The sequence below is a fragment of the Psammomys obesus genome, unplaced genomic scaffold (assembly GCF_907164565.1).
Source record: "Psammomys obesus unplaced genomic scaffold, mPsaObe1.curated_primary_1811, whole genome shotgun sequence".
NCBI classification, from domain to species: domain Eukaryota; kingdom Metazoa; phylum Chordata; class Mammalia; order Rodentia; family Muridae; genus Psammomys; species Psammomys obesus.
Genome location: NW_026585644.1, coordinates 58,055,210 through 58,078,959, shown reverse-complemented (window position 1 = coordinate 58,078,959; position 23,750 = coordinate 58,055,210). Strand labels below are relative to the sequence as shown.

Below are 23,750 nucleotides of genomic sequence, written 5' to 3'. Positions count from 1 at the left end.
AAAAAATTTACTTATTTATTCACTCTACATTCCGATCATAGGCCCCTCCTTCTTCACTTCTTGGTTCACCCTCCCCCTCTTCCTTCCTCTCCTATTCCTCAGAAAAAGCACCCCACCATTCATACCAAACCACCACAGTTGATCACGTCAAATCAGGACTGAACTCATTCTCTTCCCCTGATGCGTGGCAAGACAGCCCTGAGAGAGGGGAGTGATTAATAAGCAGGCAACAGAGTCCATGTCAGAGTTCGCCACCAGTCCCTCTTCTAACTAGGGGATCCACATGAACCCTCAGCTACCCATCTGCTACATCTGTGTGCAGGGCCTAGGTCCAGGATATGTGTGGTCCTTGGTTGATGCTTCAGTCTTTGCAAGAGCCTCTGGGCCCTGGTTAGTTGGCTGTTGGTCTTCTTGTGGAGCTCCTGTCATCTCCAGGTCCTTCTATCCTTTTCCCCAACTTTTCCACAAGACTCCCTACACTTCACCCAATGCGTGTCTATGAGTCTCAGCACCTGTTTCGATATATTGCTGGGTAGAGACTATCAGAGGACAGCTATGCTGGGCTACTGTCTATGAGCACAGAACAATATCATCTAATAGTGTCAGGGGTTGGCTTTCTCCCATGAGATGGGCCTCAGGTTTGGCCAGGCATTGGTTTGGACATTCCCTCAGACTCTGCTCAATCTTTACCCTGGACATTTTGTAGGCCGGGTAAATTCTGGATTAAAGTTTTTGTGAATGGGTTGGTTTTCGCATCCCTCCACTAGGTACAGTGCTAAAAAGAATTCTCAACAAAAGAATGGCTAATGGCTGAGAAGCACTTAAAGAAATGCTCAACATCTTTAGTCATCAGGGAACCACAAATCAAAATGACTCTGAGATTCCATCTTACAACCCTCAGAATGGCTAAGATCAAAAACTCAAGTGACAACATATGCTGGTGAGGATGTGGAGAAAGGGGAATCCTCCTTCATTGCTGGTGGGAATGTAAACTCGTACAACCATTTTGCAAATCAACCTGGCTTTTCTCAGAAAACTGGAAATAGCTCTACCTCAAGAACCAGCTATACCACTCCTGGGCATATAACCAAAAAATGCTCTACTATACAAGGACATAAGCTCAGCAATGTTCACAGCAGCTTTATTCCCCATAGCCAGAATGTGGAAATAACCTAGATGTCCCTCAACTGAAGAATGGATAAAGATAAAATGTGGTACATTTATACAATGGAATACTATTCAGGTATTAAAAACAAGGAAATCGTGAAATTTGTAGGCAGATGGATGTAACTAGAAAAGAGCATCCTGAGTGAGGTAACCCAGACCCAGAAAGCCACACACAGTATGCACTCACTTATAAGCAGATTTTAGTCATATAGTACAGGATAAACTTACAATTCACAGACCCAAAGAAGCTAAGTAACAAGGAAGGCCCAAGGGAGTATGCTTAAATCTCACTCACAAGCAGAAATAAAATAAGACAATTGAAGTGGCTGATGAAAGGGAACCAAGTAGGAAAGGGAATACAGACAGAAATGAGGGTGGTAACCAGGCCTGGGGTTAGAATTATTTGAGGACAGAGCACCTACAGAGAGAAGAGAAATCATGGGCAGGAGATCTCTATGAAAAGCTAGAGACCTAAGACACGGTAGGCTTCTGGGAGGATATGGGGGTGACTCTAGCTGAGATTCCTAGTAGAAAGGGTTATGGAGAGTGAAGAGAACACCCTCTAACTAGGCAGGACTCCCACCCAAATTCTAAAGCCAGACTCTGGACTCCAGGGCTGAAGGGCTGCCTCAGAAGATGTACACCTTGAGAAATTTGAAGGCTCTGAGGCATGCTTTCAGCTTTAGGGACTATCAGAGTGAACTGAGAAAAGCAGCAAGCATCTACAGAGGTCTCCCATACTCTAGTCTTTTGGGATCCTGGTCTAGAATGTGGCGGGTGCAAGAGAGAGGAAAGATTCCTACAGAACTATCTGAATATTTTCCCATGCAGGGCAAAACATGAGATGTCACACCAGTCATGTGAGGTTCTCAGTCTTGTATTATGCCTCCTTTGTCTTCTCTTTGGATTCATTTTTACTGTCTCTATTTTGACTTTTGTACTTTTTGTGTTTAATCTTGGATGTGTTTAATCTGTGAATGGATGTGCAGACAGAACCTTCTCCCAAATTGACTATATACTGGTCACAAAGCAAACCTCAACAGATACAAGAAGCCTGAAATAGCTCCTTGTATCTTATCTGACCATCATAGATGAAGCTAGAGTTCAACAACAGGAAGAAGAGAATACCTGTGAACTCGTGGAAACTGAGTAACTCTCAATGACCACTGGGTAAGAGAAGAAATAACAAATAAAATTAAGACTTTCTAGAATTCAATGAAAATGAAGGCACAACATACCCAAATTTATGGGACACAATGAAAAAAAGGTGCTATGGGGAACGTTCATAGCACTAAGTACCTTCATAAAGAAATTGTAAAGTTCGCACACTAGCAATTTAAAACCACACCTAAAAGCTCTAGAACAAAAAGAAATAAACGCGCCACAAAGGAGTAGATGGTAGGAAATAATCAAACTCATGGCCGAAATAATAACTTAGAAACAAAGAGAACAATTCAAAGAATCAACAAAAACAAGAGCTGGTTCATTGAGAATACCAACAAGACAGACAAACCCTTAGTGATACTAACCAAAATACAGAGACAGTATCTAAATTTAAAAACCAGAAGTGAAAATGGGGACATAACAACAAACACTGAGAAAATCGAAAGAAACTTTAGATGTTACTTCAAACGCTTGTACTCCACAAAATTGGAAAATCTAAATGAAATAGATGGTTTTCTTTACAGATTTCACTTATCAAAGTTAAATCAAGGTCGGGTAAAATATTTGGGCAGTCTTATAACCCTTAAGGAAATATACACAGTCATCAAAATCAAAACCAAACCAAACCAAACCAAACAAGCCCAGGGCCAGATGGTTTTAGTGCAGAATTCTACCAAACTTTCAAAGAAGAGCTAATACCAATAATCTATAGGTATTATTATAAACTATTCTACAAAATAAACTACTGGTATTATTATAAACTATTCTACAAAATAGAGAAAGAACATTTCCAAACTCATTCGGTGAAGCCACAGTCCCCCCTGATGCCTAAAATCACACAAAGACTCAACAAAGAAAGAAAATTTCAGACCTATTTCACTCATTAACATTTATAGAAATAATATAGGAACAACAGGGAAAAAAGGGTAGATTATTGAATCTACTCATAGATCTTTGCATATTGATACAAAATTAAGGTTATATTTTGGTTACGCATACTATGTATCAACTCTTTTTAAGGCATTGTACTTATATAATTCTTACTAATGCAATGTGAAGCTCTAGTTCTTTTGAAAGCTACTCTCATATATTGTTTAGGATAATTAAGAAATGGAAATTAATAGTGAATCATATTTGTGGTTTTGTTAGGTACTATTTTAGGTAAACATAGATGTTTTCTATGTCAGTATATAGCTAGAAACAAGTAATTCAGATATACTAGAGATAGATATAGATGGTCTTCAAAAACCTCAGAGATCTTATGGCATTTAAAGATATTTCATTAATTTGAGAATCTTTTGACAAAGAAACATGTCGACTCCTGGTTTTTGACTTCAAAGAAAATGAAAACTACCAAAAAGTTCTCCTTTAGGAGATGGCTTCATACGTGGCAAGTCAGTCAGTGGGCAAGGAATGCCCTTGTTTCTACTGCAGACGGAATGCTGGACAAACTGGATGCAGGAAAGTCAACTGCTAGTCTTTACAAGGACAAAGTAGGCAAGTCCTTCATAATACCTGTTTCACAGAAAAGACTGTCAGATATTCTAAGCTAGAAGGATGAAGATGATGCTCTAACATTATAGAGAGATCTTGGGTGACTAGGCAGCCAGCAGTCAAGAGGAGGAACAAGAAAGCAGCTGACAAAGAATAAAAAGTAGGAATGACTTTGAGTTGAGAGATATTTAAGACAGCATGGAGAAGGAAAAAAGGCTGTTAGCTCAAGCTCTGGCTTTAGCTCCTTAGCTCCCTTGGCTTTTTGGGCTTTGAAGTAGCAAGCCTTTGGCCTTCAGTTTTGTTTTTTGTTTTGTTTTGTTTTGTGCCTTTTGCTCCTGGGCTGTCAGCTGAGCTGGTGAGACTCTTCAGTTTTTTCCATCTAGACCTGAGCTAGCAGATTTTCACCCCAGCATCTGGCTCCTGGATTGTTATTGGTAAAATGGAATGGTTAGAATTTTCTTTCTTTTAAACAACAAACATTGATGAAAAAATACTCAATAAAATACTTGCAAACCAAAATCAAGAACACATCAAACACATCATTCACCATGATCAAGTAGGCTTCATCCCAGAGATGCAGAGATAGTTCAACATACAAAATTCCATCAATGTAATCTACCTTATTAAAAAAACAAAACAAAACAAAAAACAACTGAATGAAAAAAAAACCCACATGATCATCACACATTAAATGCTGAAAAGCTTTTGACAAAATCCAACACCTCTTCATGTTAAAAGTCTTGGAGAAATCAAGGATACAAGACCCATACCTAAACATAATAAAGGCAATATACAGCAAGCAAATAGCCAACATCAAATTAAATGGAGTGAAACTCAAAGCAATTCCACTAAAATCAGGGACAAGACTGCCCACTCTCTCTATATTTCTTCAACACAGTACTTAAAGTTCTATTTAAAATAATAAAACAACTATAGGAGGGATACAAGCTGGAAAGTAAGAAATTACAGAAACAAGAAATTAAACACCAACAAACCAAATAATCCAGTTTAAAAATGGAATACAGAGCTAAACAAAGAATTCTCAGTAGAGGAATCTTTAATGGGTAAAAAGCACTTAAAGAAATGTTCAACATCCCTTGTTATCTGGGAAATGTAAATCAAAATGACTCTGAGACTCCATCTTACACCCCTCAGAATAGCTAAGACCAAAAACTCAAGCGACAGCACACACTGACAAGGAGGTAGAGAAAGGGGAACAATCCTCCATTGCTGATGAGAATACAAAACTTGTACAACCACTTTGGGAAACCAATCCTGTGCTTTCTCAGGAAACTAGGAATAGCACTGCCTCAATACCCATGCACGCCACTCCTGGAGCAAAAGTTGTTCCACTATATAAGGACATTTGCTCAACTATGTTCATAGCGCCTTTATTCTTAATAGCCAGAAAAAGGAAACAATCCAGATGTCCATCAACAAGAGAATGTATTAAAATAAATGTGGTACAATTACACAATTGAATACTCTATCAGCTATTAAAAACAAGGAAATCATGAAATTTGCAGGCAAATGGAGGTAACACAGACCCAGAAAGACACACATGATATGTACTCATTTGTAAGCAGACAGCAGCCATGTAGTATAGGATAACCATAATTCATAGACCCCAAGAAACTAAGTAACAAGGAGGACCCATGGGAGGATGCTTGAACCTCACTTAGAAAGGAAAATAGGAGAGGTGTTTCTGAGTGAAATGAAGGTAAGGATCAGATGTGGGGAGAGCAGGCAGGAGAGAGGGCCTACAGAGTGAAGAGAAACTGGGCAGGGGCATCTCTGAGACCTATGACAGGTTAAGTTCCTGGGAAGATATGGGGGCGAATCTAGCTGAGACTCCTAGTAGTGGGGGTCACGGAGACTGAAGAGGACATCATCAAACCAGACAGGACTCCTAGTGGAGGGAAGGGAACACTAACCCACACACAAAAACTTTGACTTAAAATTTACTCTGCCTACAACATGTGCAGATAAAGACAGAGGAGAAATTAAGGGGATGGCCAACCTGTCTGGCCCAACCTGAGAACAACCCCATGGGAAAGAGCCAACCCCTGACACTATTAACGATACTCTGCTATGCTTGCAGAAGGGAGCCTAGCATAGCTGTCCTCTGAGAGGCTCCACCCAGCAGAGGGTTGAGACAGATGCAGAGATTCACAACCAAAACTGGGCTGAGTGCAGAGACAGAAGCATCAACCAAGGACCATGCATGGACTGGACCTAGGGTCCCTATACATATGTATCTAATGGACAATTTGGTCTTTATGTGGGTTCCCTACGAAGGGAAGCAGGGGCTGTCTCTGACATAAGGTCTCTTGCCTGCTTTTCAATCACTTTCCCCTGGTGCAGAGCTGCCTTCCCAGGCCACTGTGGAAAAGGATGTGCTCAGTGATGCCACTTCCACTGCTGGGGTGGGCTGTTTTGAGGGGTAGAGGAGTTGGAATAGGGGGAAAAGGGAGAAAGGGTAAGACCAGGAGGAGGTAGGGGGCTAAAATTGGAATGTAAAGTGAATGAATTAAAAAAAAAAAAAAAAAAAAAAAGGGCTAAAAGAAAAAAGGTGAGTATCTACACAGAAAGCTGATATGCTTTTTGCCTTGGCTCATGTTCATGCACATATAAACATATGTAACATATATAAACAATATAAACAGAGGGGCTTACTCACCTCAAAGGAAAAGACTATTAAAAATAAACATGAAATTGTTTAGTTGCTAGAAATCATCTGGCTCCTAACTGAATTGGCCATAATACCCTGGCAAGTAGAGTAAGAAAACAAAGGTCCCCAAATTCAAGGCTGTCAAAGAAGCTGCTCTGGGGAAATCCAGATGCTAGGTGAACCTGTAACTATCTGTTGTCCTGGAGCCCCAACTCTGCCTCAAAGATGTTCCTGAGTATGATCCAGAAGAGATCAACTCACATTCTGACATGGAGGTTCAGGTTGGTGGATCTTGTGTTGTATCACTCTATCCAAGTGTCACCTAAAAAGATCTCAGAACTCATCTCCTTTCGTGTCTGGCATGATGATCAGCAGAAGGTGGTGAGAAGTGGTGAGAATGGATGCAGTTAGTTCTAGTCGCAGGAACTCATTCCAACACCAGCCACTCTTTTCAACCCACTGGACAGACTGATACCTAAGCAACAACAACCTTCTAAAACGTTAGCATAGCTTTCCTACTAAGACTCAAATGGCATTAGTTTGGGCTTGGCATAGTGGAAGCCTGTTCACTGAGATACTCCTTACCTCACATCTACCTCGGGAGGCCTTGAGGTGGACACTTCCCTTTACTCAGTTCAAATATAAGTATGTGTTCTTTTCTAGGCTTAAGGAGGTAGGCAGATAATATAGCCAGATGGATCTCAGCTAGTGCCCCCATCTCTTGAATCTTTGATACCTGCTGATCTTGGTGTTACAAAGTTGAAAGGCAAATAAACACTGGAATTGCCTGAGGCCCTCCGCCTAGGGACAGACACTGGAGATCCGGACCTAGTTAGTCCAGGTCTTCTGACTCACTCACATTCTTCCATTCGGCAGCTAGATCCACTGGGTACAAAAAGGATAATGTTAAGATAAGGCCAAGGGTAAGGAGTACCTCAGCTAACGGAGCACGACAGTGTGTGAGGTTATTAGTGGAACTGAGGCAGGAAACCTCCAGATTTGAGTAAACTGAGTGTACAAGCCCAACCTGAGCTTTTATAAAGGGCTTTTGTCTTGTCAACAGAACCTACTCTTAGATTCTGAGGATACCACATCAACACCACAGCTATGTGGGCAACTGTAATCAATAATAAGGTCCATTAAGGGACTTTTCCTCTGGCCTGGCTTGAGAGTTAACATTCAAAGCTACCCAAAACAAGGCACCGTAAAACTATTATTCGCCATGTTAAAGAGATAGGTGGACTAATGCCTTTAGTGAAGCAGCGGACTTTCTTTTCCAGAATTTCCAGACTTTCTTTTCTATTCCTAGCACAATTTCTACCAGCCACTATAAAATTCTTTGAGTCTGTTGAACTTTCCATGTAATTTTCCTTTCTCTTTGAGATGCCAGTTAGAATCTAATAGGTCCCCCACCACCACCTTTTTTTTTTCCTGGATTTTGGGATTCCTTGTACTGTTTCTAAACCCTCCTGTCTGTTATGTACCCAACCTCCCACTTTGCCTTAACTCTTCCATCATGGGTTTTTCCTTCTTTTCTCCATTTTTTCCTTTGGGAAGCTGCTAAGAGTTATAGCTGGCCTGTTTTTATTTTTTTCTTTTAAAATCTAATAAAATTGTCTTCTTAAATATACTTTGGTTTTGATTGACTTTCAAACTTTTCTTGTTTTTAATTCATTAATCAGCAGAGGAAGCAAACCTGTTTCTGCACTTCTGGATGATACTTACAGGAACTGATCCTCAGAGTACAATTGTAGAACCACCCCCTAAAATGGAAACTTGACCAGTGTTTTCTATTTTAACTTGTCACATCACCCAGGAAACCAGGCAGTTCTCCTGGAGTTCAGGAATGGGCTTCTAGTTCTGGCTGGAAAGACTCAAGACCTTTTTTGGAGGAAGCAAGTGTTTCGCTGAGCCTAAGAGAGAAAGCTATGACTGTGCTCTAAGACTTCCTGACCTCAGGAAACCAAAGGGAGGAGAATGGGGACAATCGGTTCTGTGTCTAGATCCCTGTCTATATACCTTTAGATTTGAGGCAAGATGTGATCTAAGGAAACAAAATCAGCCACTAAAATCACTTAAAGGCTACTGTTAGAGTTCTTGAGATGTCAGAGAGATATTCTCATGCTGAGGAGTGGGGAATGGCAGGTTGAAAACAGGTTAAATAATAAGAGGATGATGAAGTAAAGAGGCAGGTGATGGGGTGAGAGCAGAGAAGGGTATTCAAGGCCTGTGACAAAGGCATGGTGGGCCCTGGAAGAGAGGCTCAGCAAAGGGCTTGCAGTGAAAGTATAAGGACTGGAGTTCAGGTACCCAAAACCTGAAAAACATCCAAAAGTGTTGAGCATATAAGGTTTGCCTCTAATTCTAGCCTTCAGAAGACAGAGACGGGGAAAGCCTAGATGCCAGATGACTAATTAGACTCTCTCAATTAGTAAGCTCTGGGTCAACTGAGAGATGCCTCAGTGAATAAAGTAGAAAGCAACGGAAGAAGACATCTGACTCACCTTCAGGCCTCCACATGCATATGAACCTACGCACAACTGCATATGAACCCACACAGAGATGTAGGCACACATTCTAATACAGGCATACTTCACACACATGCAAAACAAAACAAAAAGGCAGACCTAGGTTACAACTGAGGGAGATAATCTAGCACATCTATAGTTAGTTAATTCAATAACTCACGAAAGCATTTTAAGAGTTAATATTTCTATAAAAAAAAAACAAAAAAAAAACAAAAACAAACAGCCCCAAAGAGCCAAAATATCTCCCACAGAAGAAAAATGTGTGAAATGGTAGAAAGAAAATATGAGGTGGGTGGCTCTGTTTGACCTCTGCCCTGTCTTTTCCCACCTTCCAAAAAGATAAAATGTCATTATGTATGGGATGTAGATACTCCTTTTCCTCCACATCCTGCTAAAGTCTGGGGTCTTTCCTAAATTAGTAACAAAAAGGCATAAAGCATTACTAATTATTAAAGGAAATAATACACTTAAGTGCTTTGTATTTTGATGGGAGAGGAAATAATGTAAGGGCAATTGAGTGGTAGAGGCCTGCGGGGGATGAACACTCAGTACCTGGCGATTCAAGACTCTTTATTCTTAGCCTGGGTTCTACCAGGTCTCAGTTCCTGAACAGCTCCCATTTGCACTTGACTTTGTATTTTCAAGATTTATACTTAATAGTTTTAAGTATGTGTACAGGTGACTGAGGTTGGAGTTACAGGCTACAGGCAGTTGTAAGCTGCCCAACATGGGTGCGGGGAACAGAACTCCTGTCCTCTGTAAGAGCAGTATGAGCTCTTAACTGAGGAACTATCTCTCTAGACCAGTGGTTCTTAACATTTAAAAACGCTGCGACCCTACAGTTCCTCATGTTGTGGTGATCCCCCAACCATAAATTTAGTTGCTACTTCCTAACTGTAATTTTGCTACTGTTATGAATCATAACAGTATGTGATATGTGATATGATATGTGACCTGTGTGAAAGGGTCCTTTGACCTCCCCCTAAATGGGTCATGACCCACAGGTTGAGGGAACCACTACTCTAGACCCTGGCACTTTATTTCAATCACTGTTCCATAAGGCACATCTTTTTACCAGTGCTTTTTGCCATGCCTGTTGACCTGTGGACTTTGCTGTTTCTTCAACCCATCTGGACTATACTTCTTGAATATGCAATTAAAAGGAAACTGTCACATTAAACCCACCTGTCTGAACCATGTCTCCTTCCACTTGTAAACTGATTCACTTCTATGGAGAGGTGTTTGCTGAATATTTGTAAATATGAAGGAAAACCTGCACAAGGGGGAATTACTAACTGAGCACAAAGTGCTCACTGCTGAAAAGATTCCTTCAATAGACAAGAGGAAGAACAGCCAACACAACTCCTTCTAAGAGATTAAATAGGTCAAGTCAGGAGATGTACTTTGTCACAGTTCGCCAGAATCCTGGAACTGTAACTTCTTCCTACACAGCACTAAACAAAAGAAACAATCTACCTGATTACTCTTGAAGCTGGAGTCAACCTGGGCAGGAAAAAGGACTTACCCTACAGACTCAGGAGAAACTAGTGACAAAGGCTCTTTACCTCCTAGGGGAGGAGAGGCACTTACTGAATTCTAACTTGAGTATCTGCATTCTCCCCCACCCCCAGACAGGGTTTCTCTGTGTAGCCTTGGTTGTCTTTGACTCACTTTGTAGACCATGCTGTCCTTGAACTCACAGTGATCTGCCTACCTCTGCCTCCTAGTGTACTAAGATTACAGGCATGCACCATTGCACCCAGCTGCCCTCTGCGTTTTCATTCTTTAAAAGCACAGGGAAACTCTTGGAGTCTTCATGATAATAGCATGCTTATACTCAGATACACAGGAGAATGATAGAGGAAAGGCAAGGTCAAAGTGCTCACCTTTGGATCATCTTTGCATGATAGTTCCTTTTATATTTTGCTTAAAAGTTTTACCTATGTGTGCAATAATTTCTAACTCTTCCTGAAGTCATTTATTCTATACTGTCACACTTAATTAGAACCTAGATTAGGTCTTGAACCTAGGCTACCTCAGGAACTCATCTTCCTACATCAGTTTACCCAGACCCCTCTTGAATTCTGGATGTGAAATAATGTAGTAGACTGTTGGTATTTAAACAGCAGAGTGACTTACCTGACACAGAAAAGAGGCTCACCCATAAAGGAGTTTGGTGGGCAAACAGGGAGTGTGAAACAATAAACAGTGTATTAAGAAACAGCATTTGTACCCACAATCTACTACCATGTGTCTGAATTCTTGGAGCAGTAAAATTATACTTTGTGGTATGCAATAAACTGTTTCATGGGGGCTGTCTAAGGTCGAAATAATATGAAGTGTAGCTCATCCCAGGATAGGATAATGTACCAAAATAAATTTGCTCACAGAAATTCAACAGATGCATACTGGATCTAATTTATTTTGTAAAGCAAGGTCTCTGAGTTCTGCTGGAAATAGTTTCTGACTTGATCAACTTCTTTCCTGGGGAATTACACTGGAAAACTCTTAACAAGAACTACTCAAAGAACTTTAGGGGCTCAAATCATTGTGAAACCCCTGAAATCACAGATACTCACCCAAACACCCAGCACTGTGTCCCTACACGCTTGCACTGTGTGTCGGTGAGGTAGGCATAGTACTGTCTGAAAGAGTAAAAACGGAATTCATGAGCACCTCTACACTCTGACTGAGGGGATATAAAACCTGCCCTGCTTTGCTCATCACACTGCAGTAGCCTAGTCTTGTTCTGCTCAAGGGAACAGACAACAAGAGCTATTCAAACATTCCTGTAAGAGATTCTGAATTTGGGCTGGGTGGGAATGAAGGGAGCTCAGTTTACATACTATTGGCAAAGGCAGCCCTGGTCCAGCACCATTCCCACAGTCCTGAGCCTGATCCAGCCTCCCTGTGGAGTGGAGACCACTCCTGAGGGTTAGTTTCAGGCTTCAACTGTCCCTTATGGCATATTCAGGTTTATGGGTATTGATTATAACCACGTAAAAATGGAGACATCTTTGCCTTGCAGAAACTGGAGGGCTCCCAGCTGCACTTACTATAGCTGCATACCAGGGCTCTGAATGTTGCTGACAAGATTAGCAAAGAATGTTCAAGTGCTCTGAGCAGCACCCACTGTTAGAACTAGAGAAGGGCCATAAATGCCATTCAAATGTTTCCAGCTGTCACATAAAGATAAAGAAGACAGATAAAAATCATTTTAATAAAGTGACCAATATATAAATCAAAATACTTGGATAGTATTTTGTATTACCTTTGAATAAACACTGAGAAATCTGGTATCACACATTTCAGTATGTATGGCTATATTTGGTGAGTGGCTATCATTGAGACAGTGTGGCTTTTAGTCTCACAAGTACTCCCACGGTCTGTCCATGCCTACAGGAGGCAAGTAAACAAGGAGCTCACCATTTGGAGGAAATTACAGGTTCCCCTGAGGATTTGAGAGATCCCTGTGGTAAAGAAATATCCTAGATTTTTACATTAAACTATGTTGGACTCAGATACAATATAACACTCACCCATGAACCATGACCTCAAAGTCCCCAGTGAAATAATGTGAATACAGGCTTTCTCATTTTACCCACATTTTATTACCTCTTTTGCCTTTACTAAGTAGGCATGCTGCCCTTTTTATTACCTTATTTGCCTTTACTAGGTTAACATGTTGCCCTTTACAGAATAGTTTTTTTTCTAATTTTGTTTGTTGGTGTTGGCAGTACAATGATTGATGATAAGAAGCAATGGCTGAAATAGTCCCTTTAGGCAAGGTGACTATATCTCCTCTTCCTGGCAAGGTAGTCCCTCCACCTGTGTAGTTCAAAATACATATTTTTAAATGATGATGGGGCTAGAAAGTAGCTGAGCGAAGGCTGACAATCTATAGTTCAATTCCTGAGAAAACTGAATTTCTGCAACTTGTCCTCTGACCTCCACAAGAATACCATGGCACACACATGCCTGAGTTTTCAGCCCCATCCCAACACAAAAACATTTTAAAATGAAAATTAAGGGGGTGGGGTGGGTGAGAATAAGTTAAATAATTCTATGGTTTGTTTGTTTGTTTGTTTTTAATGTAACAACGCCTGTGACTGTTTAGTGTCTGTGTTTCTTCAGCAGACCTCTGATGTGGCTACTGTACTCTTTAGGAGTTATACAATGTAAATGCCATTTCTAAATAAGAAACTAACACAAGAGAGAAAGTTCTGCCTTAGATTGCCCTTGTGGGTGTACATGAATGCAGAAGAGTAATGGCATGGACCCCATGGCTGTTCTGAAGGACTACAGGGCACTTAAAGGAAGAATCAGCTTAAGTGAGTATCAGCAAAGTTTCATTATAAAATTAATGTCACTCGTGACTTCTATTTACCAACAATCTCATTTTTAGGAAACCTCAGTATCATCTTTACTACATTTTAACCGCATGTGGGAACACCAGCAGAAATGACTGCACAGGTGTTGAAAACAAGGGCAGTTCTATGGGTATGTCACTAAGTAGTCTTTTTTTCTTTTCTTTTTCTTTTCATCATCAGTATTTTTTATATAAATTTTTATTTATTACAATTTATTCACTTTGTATCCCAGCTGTAGCCCCAGCCTTGTCCCCTCCCTCCCTCCCTCTTCTCCTTCTATGCCCCTTCCCCAGTCCATTGATAGTGGAGGACCTCCTCCCTGTCCATCTGACTCTAGCCTATCAGGTCTCATATCAGGACTGTCTTTCATAGTCTTCCCCTGTGGCCTGGTCAGGCTGTTTCCGCCTCAGGGGGAGGTGATCAAAGAAAAGCCAGCCACTGAGTTCATGTCAGAGATAGCCCCTGCTCCCCTTACTAGGGAGCCCATTTGGAGACTGAGCTGCCATGGGCTACCTCTGTGCAGGGGGTCTAGGTTGTCTCCATGAATGGTCCTTGGTTGGGGTGTCAGTCTCAGAAAAGACCCCTAGGCCCAGAATTATTGGTTTTGTTGTTCTTGTGGAGCACCTGTCCCCTCCAGGTCTATCCCCTCTTCTTTCATAAGATTCCCTGCACTCTGCCCAAAGTTTGACTATGAGTCTCAGCATCTGCTTTGATAAACCACTGGGTAGAGTCTTTCAGAGGCCTTCTGTGGTAGGCTACTGTGTTGTTCCTTATTTTCATCTTCTTCTGATGTCTATCCTGTTTCTTTTAAAAACTCTCACTTTTGTACTGAGGTCTCAGATCAAAACATTTTCTTAATATTATGGACAAACAATTATTTAGAAAAGCATTACATAGAAAATATGCTAACTGAGGTGACCACTCTTATGCTAGGGTAGAAATCACAAAGCAACTATATGTCCTCAATAAATGGCAGTGGGACTGGATAGAATTACCTCACTGTGGGAGCCGTAATGCAGCCGATGAAGAGAATTCTACCCCAGCTTAGGGGATGGCTAGCTTGGAACACAAAGATGTGCTTCAAGAAGAAGGTATTCAACTCAGTCAGCTGAAGAGAAGAGAGATAAATCATCCTGGTGTTAGGGGTTACACTGTTAGCACACAGGTTCTTAAATAGACATTCCAGAGCTAAAAATAACTAGTATGTCCAAAGCATTTTCAGGACACATATGGGGTTTCCCAAGTATTGACACTTAAAGAAGTAATACCAGTATATAACCCCCGATCAACTGGGAGCGGGTCCTTAGGGTGTGCGGGCGTGTATGTGTATGTATGTATGAATGCATAGGTATGACTGCAGTGGTGGGAAGAGAGTGCATAATCTCTGGTCCTCAAGTATTTGAAATGTTTCCTGTTTTGCATTTCTGTCACTTGTTTCCTTTATGTGATCATCTGGGACAGTCAGGACAGACTTTAAGCTCAGGGAAAATAATCCAAATCAGTCCTTCTATAGCCTTATGGAATTCAGGCCAGGTCTAAAGAAAGCCCAACTGTCAATAAATCATCACTGACTTATAAAGCTTGAGGTCCATCTGAGAGGCGACTATAGAGGCATGTATTGTGTGTGTTCAGGACAGATGTTTTTGTTGGTGGTGTTCCAAGACAGAGTCTTGCTAATACAGTGCTGGTTGACCTGGTACCATGTAGCCTCAGTTGGTACTGAACTTGCATTAATCTTATCTCATTCTCCCAAATGCTAGGATTATAAGTGTGTATCACCACTCCCAGTTTGCAAAGATTTTTGTAAAATATTTTTATTTGCAGTTGGCTAGACCTTCAGATCAATCTTGCATATATGGAGACAGAGTAACATCTCCAAAGCATAGTGATCATAGATTTACTCACCTACACTTCTATATACATCAACTCCATCTATCAAATCTATCTAGAGAGGAATTGATTTCCATGTATGAACAAGGTTTTTCCTTCTTAAAAGTGTATGTAACAAATCTTTTCCATTGTATCTGAATTTTGAAAATTCTCATTTATGTATATACTTACTGTAAGCGGGTGGGTGTGCATACATGCAAACTAGTGGATGTAAATTTTATGTTTGATGGTTCTTGAAGACCCTTTAAGTGAAACCTAGTTTTTCATGGAGAGGTCCATCTGAGAGATGCTTCTTGTAGACAGGAAGCAAAAAAAAAAAAAAAAAAAAAGCCTGAAGCATGATGAGAATCTTCTCTAGTGACTATTGAGATTTCCTCCATCTGGAATTTCTGCTTCTCTCCCCCAGTTTGCTCCAAGATCCACAGTATCTAATGGTTCCATTTCCATGGCTGAGTCAGCTCTCTGCACATTACATAAACTGGGAAAAGCTGAGGTACAATTTTGTTCACCAAAGAGTAATTTAGGAATAGAAGAAAAAATTTAGTGGCTGGGCGCTAGGAAACCCAGCTATGGTTCCTTTCAATAAGGAAAAAACAAAGCACAACACCAGCCAACTTAGGAGAGTCATTTTTATAAACAACTGCCTTTCCATATCTGTCACCCAGCTATACAAACACTAATATTAAAAACTAAAGGAAAGCCTTCTCATAATTCCTTTGCTTTTGGAAATATTCTTCAGAACAGTACAAGACCTAATTCATTTTGTAATAAATATGACCTTTTCCAGGAAATCAGTTTCTAATTTATAACTCAGAGACTCTTATTTTAAAATTTCTCCACACTGAAGCAACTCCTCAGACAGAGTAACCTAGATTTTAATTACCCTATATGCCAGCTAAAAAAAAAAATCTCTTCCAAAGTACCCAGCTGAAAATGTAATCTACCATTAATTTTAGGCTTCAGGAAGATTTATATTTTTGCTTTTTCCACCTAGAATGGGCATCTATAAGATTACCTGCCAGATGATCATGAAAAGGTATATCCCAGCCACTCTCTGAAAGGAAGACTTAGGGTCAAACCACCTGACGTAAGTCCAGCTAGCAGGGGTGAACTGCAGCACAGCACGTTTGATCTTGCCTGTGGTGGTATGGATGTCCCTAGAAGAAATGGAAACAATGAAAATCCAGGGGTGAAAAAAGGGGCAAAAAGCCAGATGCTGTGGGAAGAATGCCTGTAATCCCAACACTCAGAGAGAGAGGCAAATTTCTGTGAATTCAAGGCCAGCATGGTCTAAAAAACAAGTCTGGGACAGCCAAGATTACAGCGAAACCCCATCTTGAGAAAACAAAACAAAACAAAAAGAGGCTAACAAGAAAACTGGACTGCTGATATTCTCGCAAGTGCTCAAGAACAGGGAGGATCCTTTCAATTGGAAGGGTCTCAAGCAAAGGTCACAGAAGCACACTGGATTGGGGGACTTCAGGGATGATGGGTAGGGCACAGCAATGTCAATGAGATCAGGAATCTGGGTGCTGCTGAACTAAGAGAGAGCTCAGCTTGTGTAGTGGTGACAAAAGACATCAACAGGCATTACAGACACAACCTAGAAGCATCCAAGAAGAATATAGATGGAGTAAGGATTTTATTCCCACCACTGTCTCCAAAGGGGATGTTGTAGTGAAAGGGCTCATGTTGCATGTTCTTGAGCTCATGAATATCCTTTATTCCCCCCATCCTTCCCCAGAGTTTGTAGTGACAGTCATGTTTAACTTTTCATGAGTTTAATCCTGGAAATCACTCATTTAAGTGTCTCATGACAGGAACAATGTATCTTATAGAGAAGATACTGTGAAAAGATTTAGGTGCAAACAGTAGAAATGTGTAAAACCACATTTTTCAACATAGTAACTGGATATAATCCCAGCCTTTCAACTATCCCAGTTAAGCTGTAATTCCAAGCCATTTAAATAACAGGTGGGGAATCTAATCCAACAAAGGTTTATATGGAAGAACCTTGTGTTTAGACTGTATGCCCAGTGCCAATGACATAAACAAGAAAGTGTCTTCTGGACAGAGAGGGGTAGAAGACAGGAGGAAGGCATGTCAGGTCTCTTGTCTACTTGCCTTATGTGTCTTCTCAGCAGAAGGATGTGCTAGGACGACACATCCCAGTAAGGTTGGAGTGCCAATAGCAACAAGAACAGGGACTGCTCAAATTAACAAGTATAGCAAAAGACCTGTATTTTCAAAATTCCAAACATGACAAAAGTAAAAACATATCACAATCCAGAAAGAGCATATTTAATGTAGTAAAGAGGTTAATTTAGTTTAACATAGTCTATACTCATTTAAATATTTAATGTGACTTTTAGAGTACTGAGCCTTTGTTTAGTAGTGGGCTTATGTTCTGGCATCTTGACAAAATGATTCTACTGACCTTGGGAGGATAAATGTTTAGACATGGAGAAGTACTGTGGCTGTTTTTGAATCAGCCTGGCATAAATTCATACTCCACTGCTTAGTGACCACGTCATTAGGCAAACTGCCTTGGCCTCACTATTGCCACCCCAAAGAAAGCCACAGTGTCTACCCTTGGAACTGATGTGTGGCTCCACAGTGGCACTTTGCTTCACTTGTTTGAGCAGTGTCTAGCCCAGATACTGTTACATAGCAGACTATCTTTAAATAATTAAAAAGCCTCAACTCAAGTCAATAGGCAAAGTAGGGATTATTAGTAAGCCAGAGGAGAAGCCAGTAATTAATGGCAAAAGGTATAAAATTTCCCCTTTCGACCACATACCAATATAAATCTGACCTAGGCTGAATATGTAGGTATATAATCCCAGTATGCAGGAGGATAAATCAGGATGATAGAGTTCAAGGTCAGCCTGAGCTATATTAGTAGATTCCATTTAAAAAAAACCAACAAGCAAAACAACAACAAAACCAGACAAACAATAAACAAAAACTCTGAGATAGATCAAACATTATTATTTCTAATGAAAACCATACAATCGAAAAACTGAAAGTGGTACCTGGTGGGCAGGCCTGTAATCCTAAAAGTTTGAGCAGGAGGATTACAAATTCAAAGTCTGTCTGGACTACAGAGTGAGCTGAAGGCAGTCACAGCAGCTTAATGTGACTGGAGGTGAAAAGAGGACTTGGTGGTCAAGAACGTGCTCAGTATATGGAGGCACTGGGCTCAAGCCAACTACTGTGGGGGTGGGGTTTGTCAGAATGGAAAACTAAACTTCCATTTATAGCAACATGCAAGTATTATTCAAATATAAAAGGCAGGGAAGAGAAACTCCAGAAGAATTAGTCAGAAATCCTTTAAATTTAATGTGGGACAAATCTGAAAATTTTATAAACAGATTCAAGAAATAAATATGTCTACACATTCATGATGGGTGAGACTGTAAATTAGCACATTCTAATTATAAGAAGTTTACCAAATAAAGAGAGAAAGGACTAGAAATGCACATAGAGATACATAGATGTCATGATTTTCTCTGTAGCTTTGTAACACTAAAACCCTGGAAATAACTAAATGAACATGAACCAATTACTATTTTATAGCTTGTATATAAATTGAGATATGTATATATGTGTGTGTAAAAAATATTGGTTGATTTGAGGAAATGCTCAGATTTTGCGATATAAACTTCCTAATGAAGTGAGAACATTTGCTTCCATCATTACACCTTGGCTCTTTGCCTCGTCCATACCCTTTCCCATCACCAGCTGAACAGCAAGTTGAACTAAGCACGATGAAGCAATAGTGATGACACACACTGCCCTCCTACAAGCAGAGAGAAGGGTGTGACACTCAAGCTAGAGTCCTGATAAAGACAAGACAAGCGTCCTGATAAAATTACAAGTAATCAGGGTCAACAAAAGAAAGTAGAACAGCCTAGTTTCCAGAATGCAGACCAAGTCCTGGCAAAGAACAAACTTGTGGGACAGTCATGGAACTTTGGGTGCCTTGCATGACATGGCAAAAGATCTTACCTCCCAGGACATGGATAGATACTTTGGAGAAGCCAAACAGAGTGTACAATGGTTTGAATGAAAATGACCCCGTAGGTTCATAGGGAGTGAAACTATTAGGAGGTGTAGCCATGTTGGAGTATCTTTGGCATTGCTGAAAGTGTAAATGAGAGTGGGCTTTTGGGTTTTTTAGACAATCACGGCAGGCTTGGTATTCTCTCTTCCTGCTGTCTACCGATCCAGATATAGAATTCTCTATGGCTTCCTTTTCCAGCACCATGGCTCCCTGTGTGGTGCCATGCTGATATGGACTAAACAACCTCTGAACCTGTAAGCCAGCCCCAATTAAATGTTTGCTCTTGTAAGACTTGCAGGGATCACAGTGTCGCTTCACAGCAATAAAACCCTAACGAAAACAGGGTGTGACATGATGAACTTAATGTTTTACAATGATCTGATAAAAGTTACAGAGGCAGACCACTTAGTCCAAAGATGAGAGTTTAGACTCAGGCTAAGGAAGTGAATTAAAACAAGTGACTGTAAGAATTATTTTGAACCTAAAGTATGCTTAGAACCTTTAAACATACAGGGTGAAAAGACAAAATGGTAAATGATTTAGCATTTTCTACAACTTTTTTGCTATTTGCTTTTTGTATCTCACTATGTAACCTCAAGCTGGCATGAAAAGCACTTCATAGCCCAGAATGCCCTTGAACTTGTACAATCCTCCTGCCTTAGCCTCTCACCTCCCGAGATGACATGTGTGAATGACTATACTCAGCAGTGGTTTCCAGATTGAGGTTTGAAATCAGATTTATAATTATCTGTGCTTCATTTGCCAAAATGCATCCATCCATTATTATGGGATCATACTAAAACCCAGACACCATGACCAAGGTTTCAAAAAAAGAGGACTCACTTGAAACTTGCCCAGTGGTAAGTCCTCATCTCCAAAAACCGGCAAACGACCATGCCCAGCCAGATGCCACCGCCATTGCACAACAGGATATCCAGAATGACCTGGTCCCACCAGCACTCAGCAAAGTTGGGCAGAAGATGCATGAAGAAAAGCTGAGGAACACAAGAGATGACAGCTAAGAGTAGAGTGTCAATGGGGCACCATGTATATACATTATTTTTTAAATAGCATACTGTTTCAGAAAATGTGTTTTCTTTTTCCCCCAAAGTATATAAGGTCTGAATCAGGCTCTTGCTTTTTATATTAAACAGTTTTTTGTTTTGTTTTCAAAAAACATTTACTCAAATAGTTCTCTTTTAAGAACAAACAGAACAAAACAAAAGAACTGGATTCTAAGAAACAGTGGCAGGCCCAATGAGTCACACTGGCTAATGGCACACAGAAGTATCTTCAGGGAGAATAAAGAGAAACATTTCAAAGCTGACAACAAAGTACAGCAAAATATTCAAAATGGAAAGCTTGAGAATGCAAGCTGTGCATTCGGAAAAATTGTGAATGGTGGCCAATGGTGAGTAATTATAAAAGCAGAAAGGTCAGCTATTGATTTCATAGTGAAGGAACCTCAGAGGCTCAACAGGACATTTTTCACTTTTGGTGCCCAGTGATGTTTTCCTTCCATAGGCACTACAGTATGTATAGTAGCCAGACAACAGAAAGTCTAGGCAAGTATCTAGAGGTTGAACCTCAAAATAAACTAAACTGGGACAAGTGCTGCAGTGGCGACATCAATGGACTGTGGGGACAAGATGGACTCTGGAAATAGTTTCTGGAAGGAAACCATGCTGGAGTAGGAATGTGAACAGAAATGACTGAATTCAAGAGAAGGAAAATGAGGCCATGCCAGAGAGGTCCCTAGTAAGATCAAGAGTGAGACAAAGTGGCTAGGGAATTGTTTTGTCCAAAACAAAGGGTGTGTCAGCTATACCTGAAGCACCACACCCTGTTGAGAGAAGATCCAACTTAAGGTGAAATTATAAAGATACGAGATGTCAATAACTACTAACAGTAGATCCTGTGAAGCTACAACAGTGTAGTAAGGCAGTCTGTCAGTCTAAGTAGCACACAACCCTATTTTTTCTGGCGGTGCTTACAACTGAGAGACTACAGGACAGCTACTGTATGCTGGGATTATGGTTGCTGTGGTCCTGAGTTAGGGAGGTGCTAGCATTATGACTGAGATACTTTTCCAGGTTGTAAGCTATCAGGCAGAGATGGAACACCAGTCCTAAGACTAGAAGGAAAAGAATCTACAGAAGCCAATGAAACAAAACTATGGCCAGGAGTGGGAATGAAAGATGCCCTTTAGTCTAGGTGCTTCCTGGAAGGTTTCAAATTCTGGGGTGACAGAACCCCAAGAGATGGAGTCTAAGAACAGGGGCACTTTTATTCATTCACTCACAACTAAATTAGGGAGCATGTGTGAAGTGTAAGGCATATAGTACATTGATCTGAAACATGCAGACATGGTCACATGCTTTTAAGGCAGAAAAGAGATGCCTACGAAAGGTCTGAAATATGAGGGGTATTTTAGAGGGGCTCTTTCTAGGTCTAAATGTTGAACATGGGTATTGGAGGGGTGGGAAAGGTATTCCTTCAGAAATACAGCCAAGGAAGAGAACAAGCTAATAGTTGAGGAGAAGAGAAGAGGAAAGGATTGGGCCCAGGCTCTGATGTAGAAGGTCTTCAAAGTACAAAAACAAATGGACCAGAAGAAAGCTTGAGGAGATGGGCACTGTGAGGCCAGGCTGGGACACAGTAGTCAGTTCCTTTTGGGACACATAAGCAGTCTCTAAGGAGCAATGAACCATTAAAGAGTTTGTAGGAAGAGGTCCTGGAAAGGATCACTTTTATATCTATCTCTCAGACAAAAGACAGATCAGACATGAACTCGGGAGCAGAAAGATAAAAGACCTGAGCTGCTGTTTATGTGTTCAGAAGAGATTCCAGGACTTTGGAACCAGAGGATGCTAGGGAGCAGCAAAAAAAGGGGTAGAAGATACCCTTCCAAGTAAGGGAAAGCAAAGGTGGCTGAGAAAGGCCAGTAACGTTACACAGTCACAGAACAACCAGGCAAGCAAGATGCTAAGGTGGGCTTTACATCTGCAGTGGAGGTGTGGTTCTTCTACAAAGTCAGGCTGAATTCAGTTTCTTTACTCTGTACAATGGGAATAGATACAGCTGATCCGGAGGATTCTTGATGGGACATAAGGGCCTAAGCAGTATTATGGATGAGCTGAGCCTTGTCTTCTCAGAATTGCCATGCCTTGGCCTCCAGTTCTTTAGAGAGCAAACTTACTTGGAACTGGAGTCATTGCAGAGATAGCAACTTAAGCAGAGGTCACACTGTAATCAAGTAAGGCCTGACCCATTTATGACTCATGCCCTTATAAAAAGAAGCCTGTGAAAGTGCAGACACAGGGAGAAGGCCACCTGATCATAAAGTCAGTGATCAGGGTGATGCATTTGTAAATCAAGGAATGCTAAAGACTGTATCAAGTGGGCAAAGGCTCTCTTAAGAGGGAGGGCCTAGGTTGTGTCCACAGCAATGCTCAGAAGGAAGCAACCCTACCCGTAGTTTGACTGCAAACTCTGGCCTCCCAAACTAGAAGCACACTGACAGAAGCTCACCTGATTGGAATGCTTCTGTAAGTTCAGGTCAGTAGTGGCTGGCATTGAGAAATACACTGTGCACATAGCCAAATTCAGTGTGCTGGCAATGAATAATAAATCTAAAATTAATTGGAAGTAGTTCTCCAATTTTCAATTTGTTAATAGTTTCTTGAGAGTGTACCTCTCATTAATTCACGGGCACTAACTTTTGATCACAGGTAATGAAGTCTATTGGGAAGTTATAGTCAGAGACAAAACATCTGTGGATGTTCTTCTAATCCAGAGCACCCTATTCAACAGATCTAAAAGGAAAGCTGGTGTGAGGACAAAGGGATTCACTTACTTCTACACAGGTTTTCTCTTTCCCCTGATTTCTATCAATTTGGAGTCCAACCTCATTGATTAACTTAGTCTCATTTGTTTTTAAGACTTACAGAACAGAAAGTTCTGTTTAGATTTAGTTTTTGCTTTCTAAGCAAAAGTACACAGTATTGTCACGGGATTATATGAGTCTACTTTTGTTCCCCAGGGTATGAAGCTTCCTTACACACATGGTGACTGCATAGTCCTGGTTGATTGCCTTGCCCACATCTTACCTCTGTCAGCTCCCAGGTGATACTGATTGTCCAGCAGAGTCCGTAACTACGAATCAACAAGGCCTTCATGGCCCAGCCCCAGAAATGCCCAAATGCAAATATATCAAAGTGACTGACGATTCTCTCCCAGGTGATCACGTGGCAGTTCACAGCATACTCCTGGTCCACATAAAGAGTTTAAACATGATAACTGCTTGCATAACAAATACAAGATTAAAATTACTTAGAAATATACAATATATTCAAAGCTAAAATTAGAATGGAACCAACATTTTTAAATGCTTGGGGACT

The 23,750-nt window shown here is 40.7% G+C and overlaps 1 protein-coding gene across 3 annotated transcripts in view; it reads right to left on the bottom strand.

Annotated features, from left to right (window-relative positions):
• Ptdss1 (phosphatidylserine synthase 1) overlaps nucleotides 1-23,750 on the bottom strand; it is a 64,500-nt gene that overhangs the window by 13,062 nt on the left and 27,688 nt on the right. For all 3 annotated transcript variants that reach the window (XM_055619983.1, XM_055620000.1, XM_055619991.1), the window contains 5 exons: nucleotides 23,460-23,618; nucleotides 20,194-20,345; nucleotides 16,300-16,441; nucleotides 14,390-14,502; nucleotides 11,604-11,669 (listed from right to left, as the gene is read on the bottom strand). In XM_055619983.1, coding sequence (XP_055475958.1) covers nucleotides 11,604-11,669; nucleotides 14,390-14,502; nucleotides 16,300-16,441; nucleotides 20,194-20,345; nucleotides 23,460-23,618 — 632 coding nt within the window. The remainder of the gene's footprint in view (nucleotides 1-11,603; nucleotides 11,670-14,389; nucleotides 14,503-16,299; nucleotides 16,442-20,193; nucleotides 20,346-23,459; nucleotides 23,619-23,750) is intronic.